At 41.3% G+C, this 24,818-nt stretch overlaps 2 protein-coding genes and 1 long non-coding RNA gene across 4 annotated transcripts in view; 2 read left to right on the top strand and 1 right to left on the bottom strand.

The window, feature by feature from the left end:
* ildr2a (immunoglobulin like domain containing receptor 2a) overlaps positions 1–6,020 on the top strand; it is a 125,579-nt gene extending 119,559 nt beyond the window's left edge. For both annotated transcript variants that reach the window (XM_078232956.1, XM_078232955.1), the window contains exon 9: positions 221–6,020. In XM_078232956.1, coding sequence (XP_078089082.1) covers positions 221–256 — 36 coding nt within the window. In that variant the 3' untranslated portion in view covers positions 257–6,020. The remainder of the gene's footprint in view (positions 1–220) is intronic.
* Positions 1–14,213, bottom strand: part of LOC144506613 (uncharacterized) — a 49,272-nt gene extending 35,059 nt beyond the window's left edge. Inside the window, exon 1 of the long non-coding RNA XR_013499928.1 lies at positions 13,914–14,213. This is a non-coding gene — a long non-coding RNA (uncharacterized LOC144506613). The remainder of the gene's footprint in view (positions 1–13,913) is intronic.
* Positions 13,611–24,818, top strand: part of ildr1a (immunoglobulin-like domain containing receptor 1a) — a 42,232-nt gene continuing 31,024 nt past the window's right edge. Inside the window, exon 1 of the mRNA XM_078232958.1 lies at positions 13,611–13,767. Within this exon, the coding sequence (XP_078089084.1) occupies positions 13,722–13,767 (46 nt within the window). The 5' untranslated portion in view covers positions 13,611–13,721. The remainder of the gene's footprint in view (positions 13,768–24,818) is intronic.

Raw genomic sequence — 24,818 nt, 5'->3', positions numbered from 1 at the left:
TACAAAATGTTTCATTTTTCTTCATTGTAATTGAAGATGAGTTTTGAGTATATATATGACAATGATTAGTAATTTTGCTCATGTTGTTTGTATTTTGAATAATTGCATTAGAAATGTCAAATCAGTTATATTTAATACGCCAGGGTATGTAGCAAATACATTGAAGGGTCATATTGTTGAATGTCTTTGGTTGTTTGATTAATATGTTTTTGCTTTACAGAATCAATTCCCAGCCAGAGATGCTCTTGTGGTGTAAAACTAAAAGGGATTAAGGGCAGATTCTGCCTCCAAGTTCATACTGCTTGACAAATGAGAGATGCCAAGGTTTTCAGAATGCTGGCGACATGGTTTGTTCAACATGGGAGCTCTACAACACTCGATAAAATGGATTGCAAAACATTTGGAGCTGACTGCCACAGTTCCATATTTTGAAGTATTATGAGTCTCTGAAGATTTGTCAGATTGGTTTACATGTACAGCATACAGTATTAATATGGTAGTTTGAGAACCTGCCACAATTTATGCCATGCTTAATGATATTCTAGAATTTAGGAACAATCTTTTTGTTTGGGTAACTAATTCAATATAGTGGAGTGTGGGCATTATCCATACCAATTTGATCCAGACCCTGGTTGTCATTATAAAATATCAAACACAAACCATAGAATTCTTGGAGTTTATCACCCAGAAAGAAACCATGCAGCCAAATATAACCCGTGCTGGTTCTCTGAAAGAAGTATTTAGTTACGTTTGCATGGTCTTTCAACTATTTTCCTGTTTCAAATATTTATCTATTTGCCTTTTAAAAGCCATTAGGAATTCCACTTCTGCCACTGTTTCTGCTTAGAATCCTATGTCTTAACCACCTTCTACCTAAACAAATTAATCTAATATCTCCCTCAGTTCCACCAGTGCTAAAATTAAATTCATGCCCTACTCATTTACTGAATAGTTTCACTCTATTTACTGTGTCGATGCCTCTCAACTTAAACATCCCTATTGGATGTCTTCTTAAACTTTATTTCTTGAAAAGGGCCCCTTAGTTTACCCTGATAACTAACTACTTATTGCAACTTTTATTCTACCATATTTTGTTTAATCAATGCCTAAGCATTGCAGCTGTAATTTTACAATTCCTGGCACTGACTCCCCCATCTTAACTTGCCACTTGCAATAACATGAACACCCCAGTTAATTTTCTCAATGACTTTCTCACCTCCTCCAGCGTTAATGTCCCCCATCACCCCACATCCCATACAGTCTCACATACCCAAAGGCTCCTCCAGTGGAACTGCCTCTTCTGCAATCTCCAATCAGGAGACTAAAATCCGCTTGCCGTTCACCCTGCCTCTCTATCCAACATCACTCTGTCTGCAGTTGCATCATTGCTCCAACTCCCTTGTCAAAATTAATTTTCCAAGATCTCCCTGGTAAGCAGAAACCATTTCAAACTCCTCTTCTCCACCACAAACTTCATCTTCAAACTTCAGCACTCCTTGATTGCTCAGGCCAAAATGTGAGGAACTACGACTTCCAACGTTGAGGCCATTTGTCTAGCAGACACTACTCCTCAAATTTCATAACCACCAAATTTGCTGCTTCCCTTTCTGCCATCCATCTTTGCCCTATCCCGTTTCTCCAACATCCTGCCTCAAATCCAGCCACCCCCACAAACTCTTGATCACCTCCCTCTGAGCTCTTGATAATCCAATTTTGCTCCCCTCTCCTATATTTACTGACGCTCTCAGCCCATCTCCCTGGTCCAGTACTAGCCTTTAGCTCCTTCACTCCTTTGACTAGAAACCTACCATAATCCCCTCCATTTCGGGTGGTCTTGGGCCAGAGATTCTCAGGTGTCATTGGGGATGTTGCAATTTTTCAAAGAGGCTTTGAGGGTGTCCTTGAAGTGTTTCCTCTGTTCTCCTGGGGCTTGCTTGCTGTGTCGAAGCTCTGAATATGGCGCTCATTTGGGAGTCTTCTGTCAGGTATACGGATGATGTGGCCCGCCCAGTGGAGCTGATTGAGCATGGTCAATGCTTCGATGTTGGGTATATTGGCATGAGCGAGAACATTGATGTTGGTGCGCCTTTCCTGCCAATGGATTTGCAGGATCTTGCAAAGGTAGCGCTTGTGATACTTCTCCAGGGTTTCGAGATGCCTGCTGTTTTTCAGCCCATTCTGATTGTGGAACCCCTTAAAAGTCATAGTTATTCCTGCTAATTAATTATCACCTTGCAATTATGCTTTTAACAATACTTTTTCAAGTCTCTCCAAGTTTAGTTGAGCAAAGTGCAAAGACCCGATTGATCAAAATCTCAAATGACACTTTATGCGATGTTAATATGGCTCACTGTCTTTCTTGATCCTTCTTAATCCTGCCACATCTGATACCCACAGGCAACTTCCAGTCTTTCTCCTCCAAAGTTCACCAATAGAGTGCCATACTCTTCTGGCTGCTTTTGATTCAACAAAGGCAATGGCCAGGATTTTCCCCTCCCATTCGCGTTGGTTGAGTTTGACGATGAGAGTGGAAAATATCGTGAGAAGGCCTAAGTTACGTTTCACATCAATGTAAAAGCAGAAAGCAGTTGCCTCCATTCCCACTCCCCACCCCCCTCCAGTCAGTGGTGGGCTGTGATTCCCTCCATTCGCCGCTAGGAATTTCATCGTAGTGTTTTGTATATCGCGACTTGGCCCATACGCCAAAATCCTACCCCAATGTTAAACAACGTGTTCACGGTGGTGAAACATCACAGTGGCACGACACACAATTGTTCTCAGAAGGCGTGCACCTGAGGAGAGGTCGGAGGTGAGAGCAATGCTCATGGTGGAGAGGGTGATGCCAGAGGGTGCCAGGGTAATGCCAGGATGTACTATATGACAACTTAACGCTGCTTTTCCCACCCAACATTGGTATTTGCCAGTATTGGAGAAAGTCATGGCCGGTATATTGTTGGCAACAACATCTCCTCCTCTCCACCACCTTCGCTGGCATATACCAGGGTTCCGGCCCTGCAAGCCTCCCACCCTGCCCTTCCCCCAGACCCTTATCATTTATATTCTGCCTTTGGTGACATTAGCTAGACGTCTGGCGTTAGTCTCCCCTTCTATGCTGATGATACAAAGCTCTAACTTGCCACCTCTTCCACTGACACATTTGTTTCAGTATAATTCAAAACTCCTGTATGCTGTCAAGACCTGAATGACTTCAGTTAAATGTCAGCAAAACTTAGACCTTCTCTTCAGTTCCAGGCAGTACCTCTCTCTATATTTGTGGCCTGGATTCCATCAGCCTCTTTAATTGCTCCCTCAAGCTGCGACAATCTGACATCTTACTCGGATCAGCTAGCCCTCCCCCTGCAAGCCCCACACCTACAACGTTTCCAAACCTGCATTTGACTAACTCCAGAATAACAGTGGGAGACTTTTCCCATTTCTATTGTTTTAAGGTATTACTTATTGAGACCACAGTCATTCCTACTTGGACCCACTATATATGATAATCCAACATTAAGGACAATTCATTTACAGTTTTCAGTACTTGATTCACTAAGTAGATAGGGGTTTTTTTTGTAAGAGCAGTTGAGTATCACCTACATCCAGTCTTGATTTTGTGGCTAAATATCTCCCATTAAGCTTTTTTCCATAAATCTTTTGTCTTAGCTTTGTTTAAGGGAGAAGCAGTCAAGAGACAACTTATTGATCAGGATAAGTGCCTGAGGGTTGAACACATTATTTGAAACTGCCTGGGAAAGTCTTTGCAAAACCAGATTTCACCAAATTTAATGTGAGCATTATATTTGATCAAGTTCCACCCTATAAGCTATCTGTTCATTTGTTTTGTAAAGGACAAATGTGACATCAAATATTTTCACTGAATAGTTACTCATTTGGTATTTGTATGCCATTACTTTGCCCAGCTTCCCCCATTCCCCCAGTACATGTCTCTCCAGGCCCTTGCTTGTTCGACATGGCAGGATTGGTGGCTTCTTTGCCAAGAGTGATCCAAAAAAAGCTCCCGTTTAATTTTTGCAACCCTTCAGGGAAGTGACTGGCTTTCACGTTGCACTGTGCCTCTGAGCTGAGACTTGGAACCCATTGGGGTAGGTTTCCTGTCAGTCGGGTGGTTTGTAGTGCAATGGTCTCTCATATTAATCTGACTAAAACACCAACAAAAGTAACTTATTGTTCTAACCTACAAACAAATACATTTCACATCTCAACTGTATTTTAATTCACTTTGATTTGATTATAAACAAAATAGTTCCAATTGCACACACAAAATGCCCAATTTAAAACACAAATCAGTCTAATTTCTACCTTAAATATGCTTGGTAAACTGGGTGTAAAACTAATCTGTAATGTGTGGACCAGCATTTGATATAATGAACTAATTAGCTGATAGTGTTAATTTAGTAACATGTACCTTTCTGTAGCTGTTTTCTGTTCCAGTGATTAGTGTTGGATATTTTAATTAAAATTAAACGGTTGGAGGAATGACAATTACACTCCTCTACAAAAATGGGGCTTATTCCAATGACAATCTTAGAAGCAAAAAAAATCAAATCAGCAATACAAACTATCAGATGTGTCTCCTACATGTTCATATATGCCTATCTTTGTCTCCACAAGAATTGAACATATACAATCAATGATGGACAGGAAAAGACGCACTGGTCCACCAGTTTGTCCCATACAACTGCAATACCTTGTAGTGTTACAATATACACACTTCCCACTGCACCCAGAAGCCATGTAATCTCCTGGGAGCCGCCATATATACACTTAACAGTTTCAATGATGAGTCTATTAAGAGTGCCAGTCTAATATTAATTAACCTTCTGTAATGTAAAAAAAAAATGGCTGTGATTTCCTGTGGTTGTTATCTGAGAATGGTGTTGTTATGTCTGGTGACTTTCTTTATCCATTTGGCAGTAGTAGTTGATTTATAGTACTGTCAGGTATTTAATATTTTGCTAACTATTGTGTTTAATTTTCACCACTTTCTGAAGGCTAGTGGGAAAGTGTTATTACTGGTCTAGGAGAGGTTAGGCAGGCAGACATACTAAACCTCTACTGATTTTCCTCTTTGATTGGTGTAGTACACTGATATAAGAAAATAAGACTATTTGTATTATCAACATTTTACAGATGTATTTCTCTCTGAATACCTCTTCTTATGATTGTACCTACTGTACGATGGTGGCAGCCAATGTTTTGCCATATTCATATTATTGTCGTTTTGGAAGAAAGAAATGCTAGATAATAGTATTCTTGCTTGAACTGGTGACTAGGAATATAGAGGGCTGCCTGTATTTCAGTACTACATTGGGAAGGAGAACATTTCTACCTGTATAGTTTGCATAGAATAACTTGTTAGTTGAACACAACTCAATGGGCCTTATTTAATATTTTGCTTTCTGCCAGCATAATCTTCAAATTGATTGTAAAACTGTGCTTGAAACAAGAATATTTACTGATAATTCTGAATGGAAGGAACATTCTGCTTCATAAATGCATTGAAAAGTCATTTGACATGATCTCAGCAGGGGAACCCATCATAAACATTTCATCATTGACACTCACCTGTTACTCCAGCATGTGGTCGTGTGAAAGGATTCCTCAGTGTTAAGTTTCATATAATGTTAGTTACAGCTCCCATGCTACAAACTGAGAGTTAACACTGAACAACCTGGTTCAGTTCCATGCAGTTTCATGATCTGACACTGTGAAGCAGCCTTTTTGTAGCCACTCTTATTTTAATCACAGCCATATTGGCATGTGTGAGAAAAGGTACAGATTAAAGTTTGAAATAATTTTTTAAAATGTCAATATTCTTTGGCGCTTTGCGGTTCTCCTGGATTTCAACCAGATATCCCCATTTGTTACAGTTAAAATTTTAATTCCTATAACTAAATATTATATTCTAGGACATATGAATTATGAACTAGGTATTCAGAACATAATTCTGGAGGTCACTTTTCCAATGCTTTACTGATTCTATCCATTGAGTAGTAAGTTATACAGCCCAGAAAATCCCAGATTCAATCTTCAGTCATGCTGTGTTTAGTCATGTATCTTAGCAAGGTTGAGGCTAGTGGCGCAACAACTATCCTTAACAGCTATCAGATACAGAGAGCAAAATTGGCCAGGATTTCCTGTTTAGAATTGCTATCCATTGACTTCCTGCTGCAGTATAGGTAGTCATGATGTGGAGATGCTGGCGTTGGACTGGGGTAAACGCAGTAAGAAGTTTAACAACACCAGGTTAAAGTCCAACAGGTTTATTTGGTAGCAAAAGCCACAAGCTTTTGGAGCCTTAAGCCCCTTCTTCAGGTGAGTGGGAATTCTGTTCACAAACAGTTTTTAACTTGGTGTTGTTAAACTTCTTGCAGTTGACCTCAGTTGTGACTGAACAACCATCTGATATTATCAAAATTCTATGTGACAGTGTACCAGAAGGCAAAAAGAGAGAAAGAATGGTGGAGGAAATGAAAAGAAAAATAATTACCAAATCTGGCCTTTGCAGGGCTAATTTGAGGGGAATGACTAATAACATTACAAGTGATTTAAAGCATTATTTATATTCTCAGCTTCCCCCTCCCATTTGCCTTCTTCCCAGGAGAAAGCATATACCACCTCAGAGAGCTGTCCATTATTTAGAGTATACACCAATCATGATTCAATCTATTAGCATTGGCACAGTTTCAAAGTATTATAGTCGATATACTTACCAGCACAGCACAACAATTGTGGTGAGCAAACTAACCATCAGTTTATGCTGACGTGAGAAAATATTAAATTGAACCCAATAAATACCTTGAAATAGGGATTAATTAATTCCTCTGCAAAGCTATTGTGGTGCCTTTTAAAAGCTGAACCTATCACTGACTTATCTGAAAGCAGGAACTCTTATTATGGTGCATATTGTACTTGTATTTAGTATTAATTCAAGTAATGTGTAGCAAGTTGGGTGCACTGTAGAAGAACATGCCACATGAAATAGTGTCATTTGTTCATTGAATAAAGCAACATAAAAATGTACATAACTAATTTTGATCAAAGTTAAAGCTAGTTCATTTGGACATTGCTGCTTGAAGTCTGTCTCTAATTATTGATTTTTAAAAATCAATGTGATCCTCACTGGGGCAGAACACAGTGAACTATCTTATCACTGCCAAAGAAGGGCAAGTGACTTATCTCGGAGTTCAAAAATGAAAAAGCTCCAGTATTGGTGTGAAAATGTTATCTGTAATTAAGACAATTCCACCTCTAATCAGAGGGAACAACTTTAAGAGCATCTACAGTCTGCATCAGAAGTGCAAGTTATTTGAGATATGTGTAATAATGGTTTTGTTGGAATGTTGTTAAATGAATTTCCCTATTAAATTTCTTCAAAATCTTGTAATGACAAAGATTGGATAAAATTAACATCTCTCATATTTTGGATTATTGTTGCTCTTACACTTTTGGTTGTAAAATTAATCATTTACTTTTCTTTCCAGAACTAAGAGAGTTTAATTCTGTTGTAATCTGTTCCCAAAGACAGAAAGTAGTCTGGTGCTATAGTACATACAGGGGATTTGTTAAACAATGTTGACAAAATTTCCTCTGATTACACCAGTAAATCTGGCTGTCATAAAGCTATGCTTGAAATGTGCTTCTATGTATTTGATTATTTTTTAAATCATGGTGTTTAAGTTTTCAATAAATTGTGTTATATCATGAACATAAAGCTATGACATTACATTAAGAAAACATTAAAAGATCACATTAGAAAACGTTTAACCTGATACGCAGTGGAACTGCACGATTTATTACAGTGTGACCTTTGGGGAAAACAGTATGGGATAATGGCTAGGACAACACATTGATTATCAATCACTTTGAGGCTTCAATTGGACAATAGAAACTTGGTGAGTTATTAGCACTTGCTCAATCTTTACTGTGCTAATCCCTCCTGATTTAACAAGATGTTCCTGTTCCCTACCCACATTGTGCTTGATGTTATGGATGTCCCTGAACAAATGGGAGGGAAACATAAATGTGAATTGCATGATAAAGACTTTCCAAAATAATGATAAGCATTTTTTTAAAGGATGCGGCCATTTAAGGGCACAGGTTGGTAGCCTATATGAAGGCTGCAAATATTTTGTATATTTCAGCCGTTACAAAACTTCATCTGTGTAACCAAAATTCCTGAGGAAAACCCCAGTGGAGCCATAATAAAAATGGAGCCAGAAAATCTCAAAGCAAGTTGCAACATTCTAGCTCACAGTCCACCACATTTCCATTTGATAGAAGTGATGATGAGGCAGAGCAAAATGGTTGTGAGGAGGGTGACTTTATTTGCCACGCCAGAGCATCTCCTATAGGATAGTATTTGCATATGTGAAAGATGGAAGAGGAAAAGGACTTGAGGATGCAAATAATAATTGGAGCAACCGGCTGAACCAGCCTAAAAGTACATAATGCAGAAAGTGTCTGGAGTCAGATGACCCAACTCAGCTAGCTCTCTACTGCCCGAGAGCTTGTGTTCCACACTTTTGCACTGTTATTTTAAGTTGGCCCTGTCTCTGCCTACAAACGAGAGTGGAAAGATACCAAATGGTGGACACAGTCTGCCTCTGATGCTGCCTTTCTGGCATTATTCCATAGCTCCTCCACCAAAATGTAAAAGGGACTCCCATTCAGAAACCTTTTGACACAATACTGCGAAGGTTCAAAAAATGGAAGTGTCAGGGCATTTGACACAAAACATTCTAATTATGTGGAAAGAGGGCAGATTAAAAATGCTACATAATTATATGACTTTTGAAATGCACTTGCATCAAAAGCATTCCATAGCCACTTTGGACACATCATTTAAATGGATGTATTTGGACATTGGAAAACTACTTGCTGATTCAATGACATGCAAGTTTTAAGCTAATATAATTAACTTCAACAGATGGTTTCAACACCAATCTAAATTTTTCTAACTGGAAAATTGAACAGGGCAAGAAATGGCATAACTGATCTCTGTTAAATCTTCTAATCAGTTATATCCACCTTATATCCTAACTGGGCAAACCAATCAGGCAGTATAAACACTGGAAACAAACAATTGAGAGATTTTTTAATCAGCAGAATAGAATAGAATCCTACAGTGCAGAAGGAGGCCATTCAGCCCGTCGGGTCTGCACCAACCACAATCCCACCCAGGCCCTATCCCCATAACCCCATGCATTTACCTTAGCTAGTCCCCCTGACACTAAGGGGCAATTTAGCATCACCAATCCACCTAACCAGCACATCTTTCGGACTGTGGGAGCACCTGGAGGAAGCCCTCGCAGACATGGGGAGAATGTGCAAACTTCACAGAGACAGTGACCCAAGCCAGGGATTGAACCCGGGTCCCTGGCGCTGTGAGGCAGCAGTGCTAACCACTGTGCCACCGTGCTGCCCTGTAATAGGAAGTTAAGACCTTTTTTAAGCTCTTACTCAAAGCTGGGTAGATTTAACTGTGCTGACCTGTCAGTGCTAAATATTAACTCACATTCCCAACTTGCATATTTCGAATTCACAAATTTTTGCTTCAAAACAAAGCCAGGCCTTAGCAACAGCCAGATCAGTTATCAATTTCTGTTCAAATAAATCAAAATTTTCTTACTTATTCCCAATGAATTTTACCATGGATCCATGTGTAAACATAGTACTGCAAACAGTTCAAAGTACAAAGATTTCACTTGGTTGAATCCTAAACCCAGTGCAATGTTAAAGTCATCGGCTACCTCTTAAATATCTATTCTGAAGGTTTTGCAATAGATGATTAATTGTACACACCATAGGACAAAATGGTGTCTGCCTATTGTAATGCTTAAGGAATTTTGTGACCATTTTCCAGTTACCTTAAATTGTCATAATTTATACTGTAGTTAATATATTCAGAAAAGTTAAAAAAGGCTCCAAGGCATCATGTGGTTAAAATGTTAATGAACTAGCTTTAATATTGTTCACCCAGAGGCTGTAAATACTAAGCATTTAATTATTTTGCCACATTAATCAACAAAGCACCTCACAAGTATTCTGTTGCCCATTCTTTGGTGGCAATTCTGGTAGACCTTGTTAGCTGTGTACAGAGGGAGATAAACAAGGTGGAACATCCCAACCTGGAACTCCATGTTGAAGCAGTATGAAGTCCATGAAGGAAATCCTTTCATACTAATTCATCTCCATGGCAGAATGGAATGTTAGCTGCAGTGCCAAGACAAGCTCAATGTCAAACGATTGAGAGTAGATTGATGGGGTGGTAATTCATTGAACTGGATTTGTGCTCCTTTCTGTGAATAGGGTATCTCTGGCAATTTTCCAACTTGTCAGGTAACATACTCTTTGTGCAAAATCTTGAGTCTGCATTCGCTGTCTGTGAGGTTGCCAGTGGGAGCTCAAGATCCAGAAGTTGCAGTTCTCGACGGCAAGAATATGACTTCAAATTGACCCCGCCCCTTGCTGGCGACATCATCGGGTTCGTTTGCATAACGAGCATGAACCTTCTCTGCATGTACTTTAATATCATTAAAAAGCCCCCCTCTCCCCGTATCTTGATGCCTCATCATCAAACATCACGTAAAGTAAGTATACATTCTGCACTCTCTCGTTTCCTTCTTTATGAACAGTATGTTTTGTCTGCATAGCGCACAAGAAACAATACTTTTCACTGTATGTTAATACATGCTCGTTGGTCTAGGGGTATGATTCTCGCTTCAGGTGCAAGAGGTCCCGGGTTCAAATCCCAGACGAGCCCCATTTTATTTTTCGAAGCGGTTTTACATATATATATTTTTTAAATTATTAATTTCGGCGGGGGCCGTGATCTTCTCTCCCCTGATCCGCCGCCAGCTTTAAAGAAAGAAACAAAAAAGAAAAAAGGTGTTGGCGGCGAGGGCCCGGGTTGAATTAAAGGGCGGCACGGTAGCACAGTGGTTAGCACTGCTGCTTCACAGCTCCAGGGTCCCGGGTTTGATTCCCGGCTCGGGTCACTGTCTGTGTGGAGTTTGCACATTCTCCTCGTGTCTGCGTGGGTTTCCTCCGGGTGCTCCGGTTTCCTCCCACAGTCCAAAGATGTGCGGGTTAGGTTGATTGGCTAGGTTAAAAATTGTCCCTGAGATGCGTAGTTAGAGGGATTAGCGGGTAAATATGTGGGGGTAGGGCCTGGGTGGGATTGTGGTCGGTGCAGACTCGATGGGCCGAATGGCCTCCTTCTGCACTGTAGGGTTTCTATGATTTCTATGTGACAATAATAAATCAAATCAAATCAAATATAGCCCCTGGGGGAGAGGGTCATGAAACGTCAGAGGTGAAAGTCGTTTGCAGAAAATGCTGGATAAACTCAGCAGGTCTGGCAGCATCTGAGAAGAAAGTATTTCTCCACAGATGTTGCCCGGCCTTCTGAGTTTATCCAGCATTTCTGCTTTTATTTCAGATTTCTAGCATTTGCCATGTTTTATTTTTATATAAGGTTGTTTGCAACCTTGGTTTCACATTTGATCCTGAATGGACTTCCAAACTCATATTCAACTGTCCCTATTTCCACCTCTATAACATTGCCTTACCTCACCCATCTCAGCTCATCCAATGCTGAAACCCTCATTCATGCCTTTGGTACTTCTAGATTGGACTATTCCACTGCATTCCTGGCTGGTCTCACATGTTCTGCTCTCCATAGACTTGAAGCATCCTAACCTCTGCTGCCTGTGTCTTAACTTGCAACAAGAAGTCCTGTTCCCCCAATCACCCTTGATTTTATTGTTCTCATCCTTGTTTTCAAGTCCCTTCATGTACTTGTCCCTTATCTATATTTGTAAATTCCCCCAGTCCAACAAGCTTCTGAGATATTTACATTGCTCTAATTCTAACCTCGTGTATCCCCAATTTGAATTGCCCCACTATTGATGGCTGTGCCTTCAGTTGCTTATGCTTTCAGCTCTGATACACCCTCCCTACCTTCTTTTTCTCCTTTAAGATATCCCTTTAAACCTACCTCTTTGCCTAAGCTTTTGCCCTAATAGCCCTTGATGTAGCCTGTTGTCATTCTTTATTTTATGGTCCTTCCGTGAAGCCCCTTGGGATGTTTTATTGTTAAAAACTCTATCACAGTTTCAGTAATAAACAGTGAGACTCCTGGATTACAGTAAAAACCCAATTAGTTCACACATGTCCTTCAGGGAAGGAAACCTTCTATCCTTACTCTGCCTGGTCTATATGTGACTACAGCCCCACAACAAGGTGATTGAAACTTAACTGCCTCTAAATTAGTTGAGCACGCAATTCAGTAATACCAAAACCACTGCAATAGATTTTTAAAATTCATTCATGGGACATGGGCGTCGCTGGCTGGCCAGCATTTATTGCTTATCCCTAATTGCCTTGAGAAGGTGGTGGTGAGCTGCCTTCTTGAAAAGCTGCAGTCCACATGCTAGGTATTGACTCACAATGCTGTTATGGAGGGAATTCCAGGATTTTAACCCAGTGGCTGCGAAGGAACGGCGATATATTTCCAAGTCAGGATGGTGAGTGGCATGGAGTGGAACTTGATGATGATGGTGTTTCTATGTATCTGCAGCCTTTGTCTTTCTAGGTGGAAGTGGTCGTGGGTTTAGAAGGTGCTGTCTGAGGATCTTTGATGAATTTCTGCAGTGCATCTTGTAGATAGTACACATTGCTGCTCCTGAGCGTCAGTGGTGGAGGGAATGGATATTTGTATTCTAGCAATTTAAGCAGATGCTCACCACCATCTTTCATTGGACACAGTAAGAAGTCTCACAACACCAAGTTAAAGTCCAACAGGTTTATTAGGAATCGCAATCCTTCATCAGGTTTCCATTTCATAGGACAATTTGAGAGGGGCAATATGACTTGCCAGCGACACTCACCTCCCTTGAATGAGAAAGGGGCAGTGGGAGGGGAAGATTTTTGTTGTTTTTTTTTTTAAACAGAGGCATCTTTCAAATAATGAAGCCATGTGCACGAGGCTTACAGAAATAGTTTATGATTACTCTGCATTACTGTCGAATGGCACAGGTTTTCTTTAAACGTAGAAAATGACCGAAAGTCAAAGGAACGCAAAGAAGAGGTCCATATTAACAAGAACTGGGATTGATGGACTCAGGCCCAGCTGAGTTAGGCTTTGCTCTTCCATACTTCTTTCCAAGGATGGATAGGTTGTCTACAATAGTTGGACTTTAACCTGGTGTTGTGAGACTTCTTACAATCTTCTATAACAGGAGACCAACCTCAGCAATGCCTCGATTTGGAGTGCTGAATAAGCCACTGTAGTGTAATGTCAATGTTATCCTTCTCTTTGCAGGACACTGAATGACAACAGATTTCTCGATCCTGAATAGCAGATAGGTTCATTTTAAGATTTCTTTTGTTCCGCTACATTTACCATCTTTATGCATGGAGTCTGGTGTGGTCACATTGAGCTGCCAGTCAGGGAGTAGCTCTGAGGTCACGTGCCCCACCTGTTTGGAGGCTGAGGACTTTTATTGTGAAACGAAGTCAGTGCAGTCCCTGTACACAATAAACCGGTTCAGCAGGAGAGAGAGAGAGAAAAACAACACAGAGCAAGAGGCGGGGAGAAACGACCAGTGGCATTTATCACCGGAAATCAAGGCGGCACTTGGCGATGAGTTTGGGAAAGTGAAGCAAAGGGCCGGAGAGTTTAGAAAGAATTAGCAATGAGGAAACTCAGCGCTTACATGGTGTTCTCCTTCACTCAGACAGGTAAGGAAAGCGATGGGGAGGAGCACCCCTGGGTGATGTACAAAACTCTGCTGGCCTTGGGTAAGCTGGGTGAACACTGAGTGAATCTGCTGCTCTGACTATTCTCATCCTCGCAAAACATGGAGTTGGGTGTTTTTGATGCTTACCTGGGCGCGCCTGCGTGTTGGCCGGATGATCAGGTGTGTGTGTGGGGGATGAACAGGTGTGTCGGGATTGACCCAGTGCTAAAGCTGAGAGATCAAAGGGAGCGCTGCCCGCCTTTACTGACAGGCTGACTGGATCGACCTCCCTTCATTGCATTGAGGTCTTTGAGAGGGATTCGCCTGGGTAAACTACAATCCAGCGCCAAAAGCAGAAAGATGGTATAAAGTCCTCTCTTGTAGAAAAGTATCTCATGAATCCCTTGCCCGACCACTCTTTTCTTCATTGTTCCGACTTCAAAGTGATTCCCATTTGGTTGTGTGTGTGTGGTGTGGGTGGGGATGGTGTCTTCAGTTGATCTAATATGGAAGGTATTTTCAGGTACTGTCTTTCTCATTGCTCCTCCTATACCTGGGTTACAGGTATTGCGCGTTACACTCACCATAACCACCCCATCTACCCGGCTGCCACCTTGTTTATCATTGTTTTGGCTTGTTCAGTTTTTTTCTAAATAAGTGTTGGTGGAGAAGTTTAAATGCAGGACTTCCTGCACCGATTTTTCAATACTTACCAGTATGCACTTGATTATCTCATACCTTTTTTGTTTTGTTTTTAAAACAAGCTTTATAAAATTCCAGTATCTTAACAACAGAGGTGACCAATTTCCATTGCAGACTTTCTCATTTCATCCCAATCTCACCTCCACCCCACATTCTTTACAGCTAATAGCTAATATAACAACATTTATTACTGTCACATGTATTGGGATACAGTGAAAAGTATTGTTTCTTGTGTGTTATACAGACAAAACATACTGTTCATTGAGTATGTAGGGGAGAAGGAAAGGAGAGGGTGCAGAATAAGGTGTTGCAGTTACAGATAGCATGTAGAGAAAGATCTTAATATATGGTAGGTCCATTCAAAAGTCTGATGGCAGCAGTTTTTGAGTCGGTCGGTGTGTGATCTCAGACTTTTGTATCTCTTTCCCGACAGAGTAGATGGTAGAGAGTATGTCTGGGGTACATTGTGGTACTTGATTATGCTGGCTGCTTTTCTGAGGCAGCAGGAAGTGGTGGACAAAGTCAATGGGTGGGAGGCTGGTTTGCATGAAGGACTGGGCTTCGTTCACATCCCTTTGTAGTTTCTTGCAGTCCAGGTCAGAGCAGGAGCCCTACCAAGCTGTGATACATCTGAAAGGATGCTTTCTATGGTGCACCTGTTTAATTTTTTAAAAATGATGAGAATCATATGGACATGCCAAGTTTCCTTAGCCTCCTGAGAAAGTAGAGGAGTTGGTGGGCTTTATTAACTATAGCTTCAGCATGGAGGGACCAGGACAGTTTGGTGATTTGGATACCTAGAAACTTGAAGCTCTGAACCATTTCCACTTCATCACTGTTGATGTAGAGAGTGGCATGTCCTCCTTTACGTTTCCTGAAGTCGATGACAATCTCCTTTGTTTTACTGACATTGAGGAAGAGATTATTGTTATTGAATAGTGGTGTAAACGATTGTTTTGGGCTATATTTTTAAATTTGGGGTAAAATGAAGGAGGGTGGGGGTCAAGTAACCCATTCTGAAGTCCACCTAGACCATGTGACTTAGGAGCAGAAGTGGACCATTCGGCCCATCGAGTCCATTCAATGAGATCATGGCTGATCTGATACAATAATCCTCAATCTACTTTCCCACCTTATTCCCCATTATCTTGATTCACTTACTGATTTAAAAAAAAATCTGTCTATCTCAGCCTCGAATATACATAATGATCCAGCTTCTATATAGCCCTCTGCAGTAAATAATTCCACAGATTCACTACCCTCTGAGCAAAGAAATTCCTTTTTATCTGGTTTAAATGGGCTACTACTTATGCCTTCTGGTCCGAGACTCTCACAAAGGGAAACAACCTTCAGTATCTATCCTGTCAAGCCCTCTGAGAATTCTATATGTTTCAATAAGGTCGCCACCTTTCATTCTTCTAAACTCCCATGAGTACAGGCTCAATCTACTCAACATCTCTTCCTAAGAAAATCCCTCAATACTCTGAATCAAACGAGTGAACCTTCTCTGGACTGCCTCCAATCCGGAATATCTTCCCTTAGATAAGGGGACCAAAACTGTTCTTCATAATCCAGGTGTGGACTAACTAGTAGTGCCTTGCGTAGTTTCAGTAAGAATTCCCTGCTTTTATATTCCATTCCTTTTGAAATAAAGGCCAACATTCCATTTGCTTTCCCTATGAACTAACACTAAGCCTTGGTGGTTTGATTGTTAGAGATCAATGGAGGTTTAAATCATTTTATTGGGAAAAAAGTGCAAGGCATTTGTATTTGGAGACAATGGCAGCAGTCTGTGTTAACAGTGGAGATTGTGAATCTCCAAAGTCCCAGAAAAATATTGAAAATGTCAGGTTGTAAACAGTTGTCCATTTAGTTCCATGATGAAAGAGATTTGGGCTCTCAAGGATAGCTAATTAGTATATCTACCTAGAAATTCCCCATGGAACTCGTGGGGGTTATCATAAGGCCCAAGTGATTTGCATTGCCATGGGGAAGAATGCAGAGGACGCCATTGTAAAGATCAGCTGACAAGTTTAGTGTGGTCAGCAGAGACTGCTTGGTTTTTTTTAAAGTTTATTTATTGTTGTGACAAGTAGGCTTACATTAACACTGCAATGAAGTTACTGTGAAAATCCGCTAGTCGCCACATTCCAGCACCTGTTCGGGTACACTGAGGGAGTATTTAGCATAGCCAATGCACCTGACCAGCATGTCCTTCAGACTGTGAGAGGAAAGCAGAGCACCCGGAGGAAACCCATGCAGACACAGGAAGAACGTGCAAACTCCGCACAGACAGTGACCCGAGCTGGGAATTGAACCTGTGTCCCTGGTGCTGTGAGACAGAGTAAAAATTTTAAAACGTGCAATCTTGTCATGTCCTCCTTTCCAGCTATTAGCTGGAAGTTTGAATTTCTTTTTGAGCATTAGTGGTCTGCTATAGGGGTCGTAACAAAACTGATATGAGAGGTTTCTCTAATCGTTTTCGATATCTGCTTCTATGTGAATCTCACACTTCACCTTGTTTTTTTGAATAGTTGCAATGCTCTTGTTAGTTATTGCTCTATTCTGAAGGATTTTTTCCAGTTTGATTACCTGCATTTGGCCTTCCAGGCCTTCCTTTTCCTTTCACATACCACATTTTGCAGATAGGCGTGATAGTTTGGAGAATTATTTAGTGAACAAATAGCATAACCAAATATAGTATTTTTATAATGCAAGTTGACTTTATTTTGCTCTTCCTCTAACTTGCCACTTGCTGAATGAAGGTTGGCCATTCAATCCCTCAAATCTTCTATTCGATTATAGCTAAGTATTTTGCAAGACCATGTATATCAACTTTTCTGTCGCTTATCATCGTCAGATTTCTATGCAACTGATCTCTCATTATCATGATTATACTGAAAATCAATAGACAACATTGCTATGTTTCTTTATAGTCCTAAACGATTATTAATAAGGCGTTGTCTGATATCCGCGTCAGTTCTTTGATTTGCACTGTGCCTGTAGGTCAAGGACGTTGGTCTGTTTAAAGTTGCAGCTCTGGTATCGCTCTTGCTATGCAATTGTATTTCAAAGCTCCAGCATTTTAACGTAGTACAAATGTTGAAAAACTCGTCAGTATTTGTGTTTTTACTTGAGTAATATTGAAAATAGTTAAGGCTTTACCTATTGAAATGAATCCAATCCTTTTGCATCATGTTAATGTACACTGCATGCTTTATGTAGTAAAACATCTTATCGCAATTTTCATTTTATTAACCTCATGATTATAAGTGAAACTTGACTCACAGGTACTAATGCTTTGTGCCTTCCTTTCCTGCCCTGATTCTATCTGTTCTGCCCAACTGCTACAGTCTTGGCAATACCCTTATCACTAAATCACACTTTAGTTTTTTTATTTCCTGTCCCCTTTCTCTTCTGGTACCTTTTTGCTTTCAGACACCTTGATTCCTTCTTTAAAATTGCTTTGCCTTTCAAGCTCCACCTTGTGTTTTTCCCAACTTTCTTCTCCTCGAGCACTGAACTGAGTGACTCCTTGGTGATTTGAATTCTTTTCCTGGATTTCATTGCCTTGCAGTCCACTCTGAATCTCTCCCTCCATATAAACAAACCTACCCATCCATTTTCCTAGACATCCATTTCACATGGTTTATTCACCCACATTGTCTTGGTCACAGATATTCTTAACTACTATCTTGTATTCCTCACTGTCTACATTCCTCTACCACTTCCCAATTCCATTTCATTGTTTTTCACAAGACATTGGCAACAGCACTTGCAAACTCCCAGCTGTCTATTCTTTGGTTCTTGGTTTGCCATGATACTTTTTGTAATTGTTGATCTGCACAGCCATTCCCCCACTTGAGAAGAAAGATAGTTGAAGACAAGATGGAAGTTTGTAAGGAGAGGGGCCAATCACAGATATTTTTTGAGGAGCGGTAGGCAGACAATTTGATGCAATTGCCCTCAGTAAATCATAGACCATTGAAGGATTAAGTATTTTTAAGGCTTTGTTCCTCTGCCAAAACCCAGGAACACACCGAGGAGCAAGAATACCCCTGGCTTTTCTCTGTTATAAACCAACCACTCTCTCCAAGGAATGCAGGGAGCACATGGATTTTCCCATCACTTAAGATTGCCACGTTCCATTCATTTCCCTTTGCTAATCCGCCCAAGGCTGCCTTGCCCCAGCTCTGGAGTCCTTCTTTCTTCCCCATGCCTTATTCAAGTGCATCTTGACTGAGATCCACCTTCTGCTCCCTTGAATCAATTTCCATTAATTCCAGATCATCCAATTTCCCTTTCTTGTATCTTTGCAAACTGATGTTACAAATAGTTCATCTTTCTTTGGGTACCGTTTCCCACCCTTTCAAACAACCGTTGTCACTGTACATTGTCCCTACCCCTCCTCAAAAAATATCTGTGATTGGCCCCTCGCCTTACAAACTTCCATCTTGTCTTCAACTATCTTTCTTCTCAAGTCCTTGATCATAATATCACCTACTACCTTTCCTGCAACTCCTTGTTTGAATGCCTCTTTAGTGAGGGGCGGCACAGTGGTGCAGTGGTTAGCACTGCTGCTTCACAGCCTGTCTATACGTCTATATATGCCCTGTTTGTGAACACAACTCCCACTCACCTGATGAAGGGGCAGTGCTCCGAAAGTTTGTGGCTTGTGCTATCAAATAAACCTATTGGACTTTAATCTGGTGTTTCAGACTTCTTACTGTGCTTCACAGCGCCAGGGACCCGGGTTCCAATCCCGGCTTGGGTCACTGTCTGTGCGGAGTTTGCAGGTTCTCCCCGTGTCTGCATGGGTTTCCTCTGGGTGCTCTGGTTTCCTCCCACATTCCGAAAGATGTGCTGGTTAGATGCATTGACCTGAACAGGCGCCGAACTGTGGCAACTACGGGAATTTCACAGAAACTTCATTGCAGTGTTAATGTAAGCCTTACTTGGACTAATAAATAAACTTTTACTTTAGGTGCCCAGCCTTGCGACAGCACTGAAAAAACCCTAAGTAAAATCATTTTCCTTCCTTGTACTCAAATTCTCTGCAGCCTTTTACACCATTGATCATTCCATCCTCCTCTGACACTCCTTCATGAATGGGACTCCACTTAACCTTTGTTTCTGTTTCATTTACTGGAGCATCCATAGCAACAGCCTCTCGTCCCACCCCTGCAACCGGACATCATCCAAAGACATGGGATCAGGTTTTTTTTGTGAACTGATGGAACCAGCTCTACTCTGTACATCTCTTTTACTCCTCTGCTCTCACCTCTTGCTCTGAAGATTGTGCATTCAAGTACTCCTCCAGGGACTTGTCATTCTTGAGTGCTTATGTCATTCTTATGCTCAAGTGTTTTTAACTTAAAGTTTTTTAAAGTCTATTTATTAGTCACAAGTGAGGCTTACATTAACACTGCAATGAAGTTACTGTGAAATTCCACTAGTCGCCTCATTCTGGCGCCTGCTCGGGTCAATGCACCCTAACCAGCACGTCTTTCAGACTGTGAGAGGAAACCAGAGCACCCGGAGGAAACCCACGCAGACATGGGGAGAATGTGCAAACTCTACACAGACAGTGACCCAAGCTGGGAATCGAACCCGGGTCCCTGGCACTGTGAGGCAGCAGTGCCAACCACTGTGCCGCCCTCTTGCATTTATATTGCATCTGCAGTATATCCCAAGATTTTCACAAACGATGAATTAATTTTCCATGGGGAACCATTTATGTCAACACCATTTCATTTTCTAATCCTGGACCCTCCACTCATTGTGGAATTCTTCACTTTTGAGACTAAGTGCAGTGGCGGGCAGCCTCTGGCACCTTTGCTGCTGGTCTAGAATGGCACGATTCCCCTGCCAGATTCTGCACTTGGAACCTCATTAATTCCCCTCCGAGTCTCCGGTGGGCTGACAGCTGATTCACTCGCCTGCCGTCAGCTGACCGGTTCCAAGACCCCAATGCCATATTTAAATACCAGCCCAGCGCACTCTCTCCAGCCCAGCTGTCTTCACCAGACCTTGCGGGATTCAGCAAGCCAGAGGAAAAGGACTGGCAGCCTCAAAAAGAAGTCAATCACCAACAGTTCGAAAGAAGTGCCGGTTAGGTGCATTTGTCCATGCTAAATTCTTCCTTCGTGTACCCGAACAGGCAACTAGAGGATTTTCAAAGTAACTTCATTGCAGTGTTAATGTAAGCCTACTTGTGACACTAATGAATAAACTAACCTTTTTTTTTCTTTGTGTTTGCAATGGATGGGACGTTGTATTGAATCATACGTTTTGTTGTTTGTGAAATCTGAAATTTTTCCATTAAAGAATGAAAATTAAACATGACCTTGTCTTGCCAATCGACCGTCAGAGAATTAAGGGTACAGAATAAATAAGATCTGAAGTTAGCACTCTGTGGACAGTAGCTATATGAAACCATACAGTTACAATAGAAAGATTGAAGTGTTTTAGTTATTTTAAAGGCACGAGGCTCATATTTCCAAATCAAACTCTGTTCTCTTTTGGCTTGGCTGCAACAGAGCTTTCTGCTTCACGGGTTTTTGCAGTTTGTGTGCCAATCTCTTTCTTCGGCCATTTAACATGGATGCTGCTTTCGGGTGTCTTTTATATTAAAGTAACGGAGGATGAGGGGTGACCTAATAGAGGTGTATAAACTTATGAAAGGCATAGATAGGGTGAACGGTGGGAAGCTTTTTCCCAGATCGGTGGTGACGTTCACGAGGGGTCATAGGTTCAAGGTGAGGGGGGGGGGAGGTTTAACACGGATATCAGACGGACGTATTTTACACAGAGGGTGGTGGGGGCCTGGAATGCGCTGCCGGGCAAGGTGGTGGAGGCGGACACACTGGGAACGTTTAAGACTTATCTAGATAGCCACATGAACGGAGTGGGAATGGAGGGATACAAAAGAATGGTCTAGTTTGGACCAGGGAGCGGCGCGGGCTTGGAGGGCCGAAGGCCCTGTTCCTGTGCTGTATTGTTCCTTGTTCTTGTTCTTTGTAACAAAGTAAACGTCAATTTTTCAAATACTTGAAGCTTGATTTGAAATCTGTACAGAAATTGCGCCAGGTGTCATTGACAAACACTGAGGACTGGGAATGCTAGATTACTTTCAGTTTTGCTCTGTCTCCCCATTTCCAAGCACTACTAAGTAACCTAAGCACCCTAACCCTCACTGCCACCCTGGCTTGAGGCTGAGGAGTGACCAGTATAAATGTTTCAGATCTGTGGTCTGAAGCCATCCTAATCATATATTGGAGTCATTTTTAAATCCAGTGTCAAAAGGTGATCTCAACAGGATCTTTGGAGTAAAGACATTCAAGCGTAGCCCTGTGACCTCCACGCTCTTGTTCTCCAGTTACATTTGTTTCTTCTGTCGCTCCTAAGCAAGGTTTTTCCAGACTTTTAAAATGTAGATTAGTGCATTTCTATTGTTTTCTGATTAATCCACTGGCTAAATTGCTTCACAGTTAGCATCCCAATTGTTAAGTTAGTGGTTGAGCCATTTAATTTTTCAGTCTTGTTTGTTTGGAGCTTGCCAAAGGTTGTCATATTTCATGCTGTTCCTTAGCAGCAATCCTGAAATATAAAACCGCCTCAAGCATTTATTGTCGGTAATTGTTAACTAGCTGCATGACCAGCAACAACGATGTGGTGAGTTGTGCAATAACCAGTTGTTGCATTCTTATCTGAGTTTCATTTGAAACTCAGTTTTTGTTAACCCTTTAAGGGCAGCAGACTAAGTCATCTGCAGCGTTTACTATTTTAAAAAAAAATCCATTTGTGTTGTAATTTCGAAAGAATTTGAGAGCTTCAAGTTTTTAGGCATCCAGATCACCACCAACCTGTCCTGGTCTCCCCCCCCCTCTCCCCCCCCCCCCCCCCCCCCCATGCTGACAGTATAGTTAAGAAAGCCCACCAACCCTTCTTCTTCCTCAGAAGACTAAGGAAATTTGGCATGTCAGCTACCACTCTCTCCAACTTTTACAGATGCACCATAGAAAGCATTTTTTCTGGTTGTATCACAGCTTGGTATGGCTCCTGCTCTGTCCAAGACTGCAAGAAAATACAAAGGGTCGTGAATGATACCCAACCCATCATGCAAACAAGCCTCCCATCAATTGACTCTGTCTACACTTCCCGCTGCCTCAGAAAAGCAGCCAGCATAATTAAGGACCCCATGCACCCCGGACATTCTCTCGTCCACCTTTTTCCTTTGGGAAAAAGATACCAAAGTCTGAGTACCAATCGACTCGAGAACAGCTTCTTCCCTGCTGCCAACAGACTTTTGAATGGACCTACCTTGCATTAAGTTGATCTTTCTCCACACCCTAGCTATAGCTGTAACACTACAGTCCGAACTCTCTCCTTTCCTTCTCCCCTATGTACTCTATGAACAGTATGCTTTGTCTGTATAGCGTGCACTTTTCACTGTATGATAATATATATGTGACAATAATAAATCAAATCTAAATATCTTGTACAAAATTCAAGTTCCTAACCTTCATAACTTTGATTTACAACATGGAAAATGTATTGTCTAGTATCGAGGAATGACAGAAGCAAACTCAAGTCAGCATGTTTTTTTAAACTTGGATTTTTAGTCACCCCTTTCCCACACCTGCCAAAGAGATGGTGCATCAAGGAGTTAAATAGAGTCTGGATTTTCCTCATTGGATTGGCTGCTGCTGCCTGCTCAGTTGGCACATTTTTGGCAGTTTGTGAGGCCTTGCCATTGGCAGACAAAGGCATCATAAATATGCAGACGTCAAGCCCTGGCATCATTTTACCATGATGTGGAGATGCCGGCGTTGGACTGGGGTAAACACAGTAAGAAGTTTAACAACACCAGGTTAAAGTCCAACAGGTTTATTTGGTAGCAAAAGCCACACAAGCTTTCGGAGCTCCAAGCCCCATCTTCAGGTGAGTGGGTATTCTGTTCACAAACAGAGCATATAAAGACACATTATTCATGTAAATTGAGTTTGTGTCTTTATATGCTCTGTTTGTGAACAGAATTCCCACTCACCTGAAGAAGGGGCTTGGAGCTCCGAAAGCTTGTGTGGCTTTTGCTACCAAATAAACCTGTTGGACTTTAACCTGGTGTTGTTAAACTTCTTACATCATTTTACCATGCAGCCTCATGACCCCAAGCACATGCCAGGTATGCCATAGAAATTTGGCAGCGGGCAGAAGTTGGCCAAGAAGCTTAATTTTCATAGAGTAGAATCCCTACAATGCAGCAGGAGGCCATTCAGCCCTTTGAGTCTGCACTGACCATAATCCCACTCAGGCCCTGTTCCTGTAACCCTATATATTTACCCTGTTAATTCCCCTGACACTAGGGTCAATTAAGCACGGCGAATCAACCTAACCCGCACATCTTTGGACTGTGGGAGGAAACCAGAGCAGCCAGAGGAAACCCATGCAGACACAGGGAGAATGTGCAAATTTATTTTTTCACGATCCATAAAGAGCTCTGCCCTGGGCTTCCTCCCATTCCCTTGACTGTGATTGCTTCCCAAGCCCCTGCAATATACTTACAGCTGACTGTGGGGTAATCTACTGGCGACCAAAGTCTCGGCTTGCCAGCTATTGGTTCCTGTCAAGATCAGGAAAATGACCCAGACCACATTCCATCATTGCCCCTATCCTGAACCCGTGCCTTGAGTTAACATTGGAGTTCCAGTCTAATTGCTGCATTCTATTTCTATATTCTTATACTTGGTATTACTTTAAAGCAAGAATATTAAAGGCTATCTTGTTTCCTTTTTATTTATTAAAAAAAAACAACCTAGTTATAAACTAAGTTTCAACAGTGGTTTGTTTCAGGACATTCCATTCCCTATAATTCACCTCCTCAAATTTGAATAGATTCCCCTCTTCACCCATAAAATCCCAGCTTTTGAAACACTCCTTTTTCTCATTATGGGAATATATTGGACTTTGTACCCTTTGATAGGCCTGCTTAATTACTGACTGACACAGGAACAGTCCTGAAATGATTTACGAAAAGCTCAGCAATTTTCAATTTATTTTTGTAGTTATTAACATATTTAAATGACCTCCTTAGGCACATTGAATACACTTATTCCTGCTAAAGTCTGAATATGCTTATTCCTGCTAAAGTCTTTGAACTGTAATATTTCTATAACTCGGTTTGTTGAACATATATTCATTAAAGCAATAAATAAGTAGCAGTGATATGATTAACCTCCATACTCACCAGCGCACTTGGCTTTTCTCTCGCGTATTGATATGCTGATTTCCCAACAATTAAATGCAGGTCTAGTTGTTTACATCTGATACTAAAATAGAGTAAATAATCAA

This window comes from Mustelus asterias, chromosome 17, assembly GCF_964213995.1.
Source record: "Mustelus asterias chromosome 17, sMusAst1.hap1.1, whole genome shotgun sequence".
Lineage (NCBI taxonomy): Eukaryota > Metazoa > Chordata > Chondrichthyes > Carcharhiniformes > Triakidae > Mustelus > Mustelus asterias.
The sequence above is the reverse complement of the archived record's forward strand: the minus strand, read 5'-3'. Positions and strand labels throughout refer to the sequence as shown.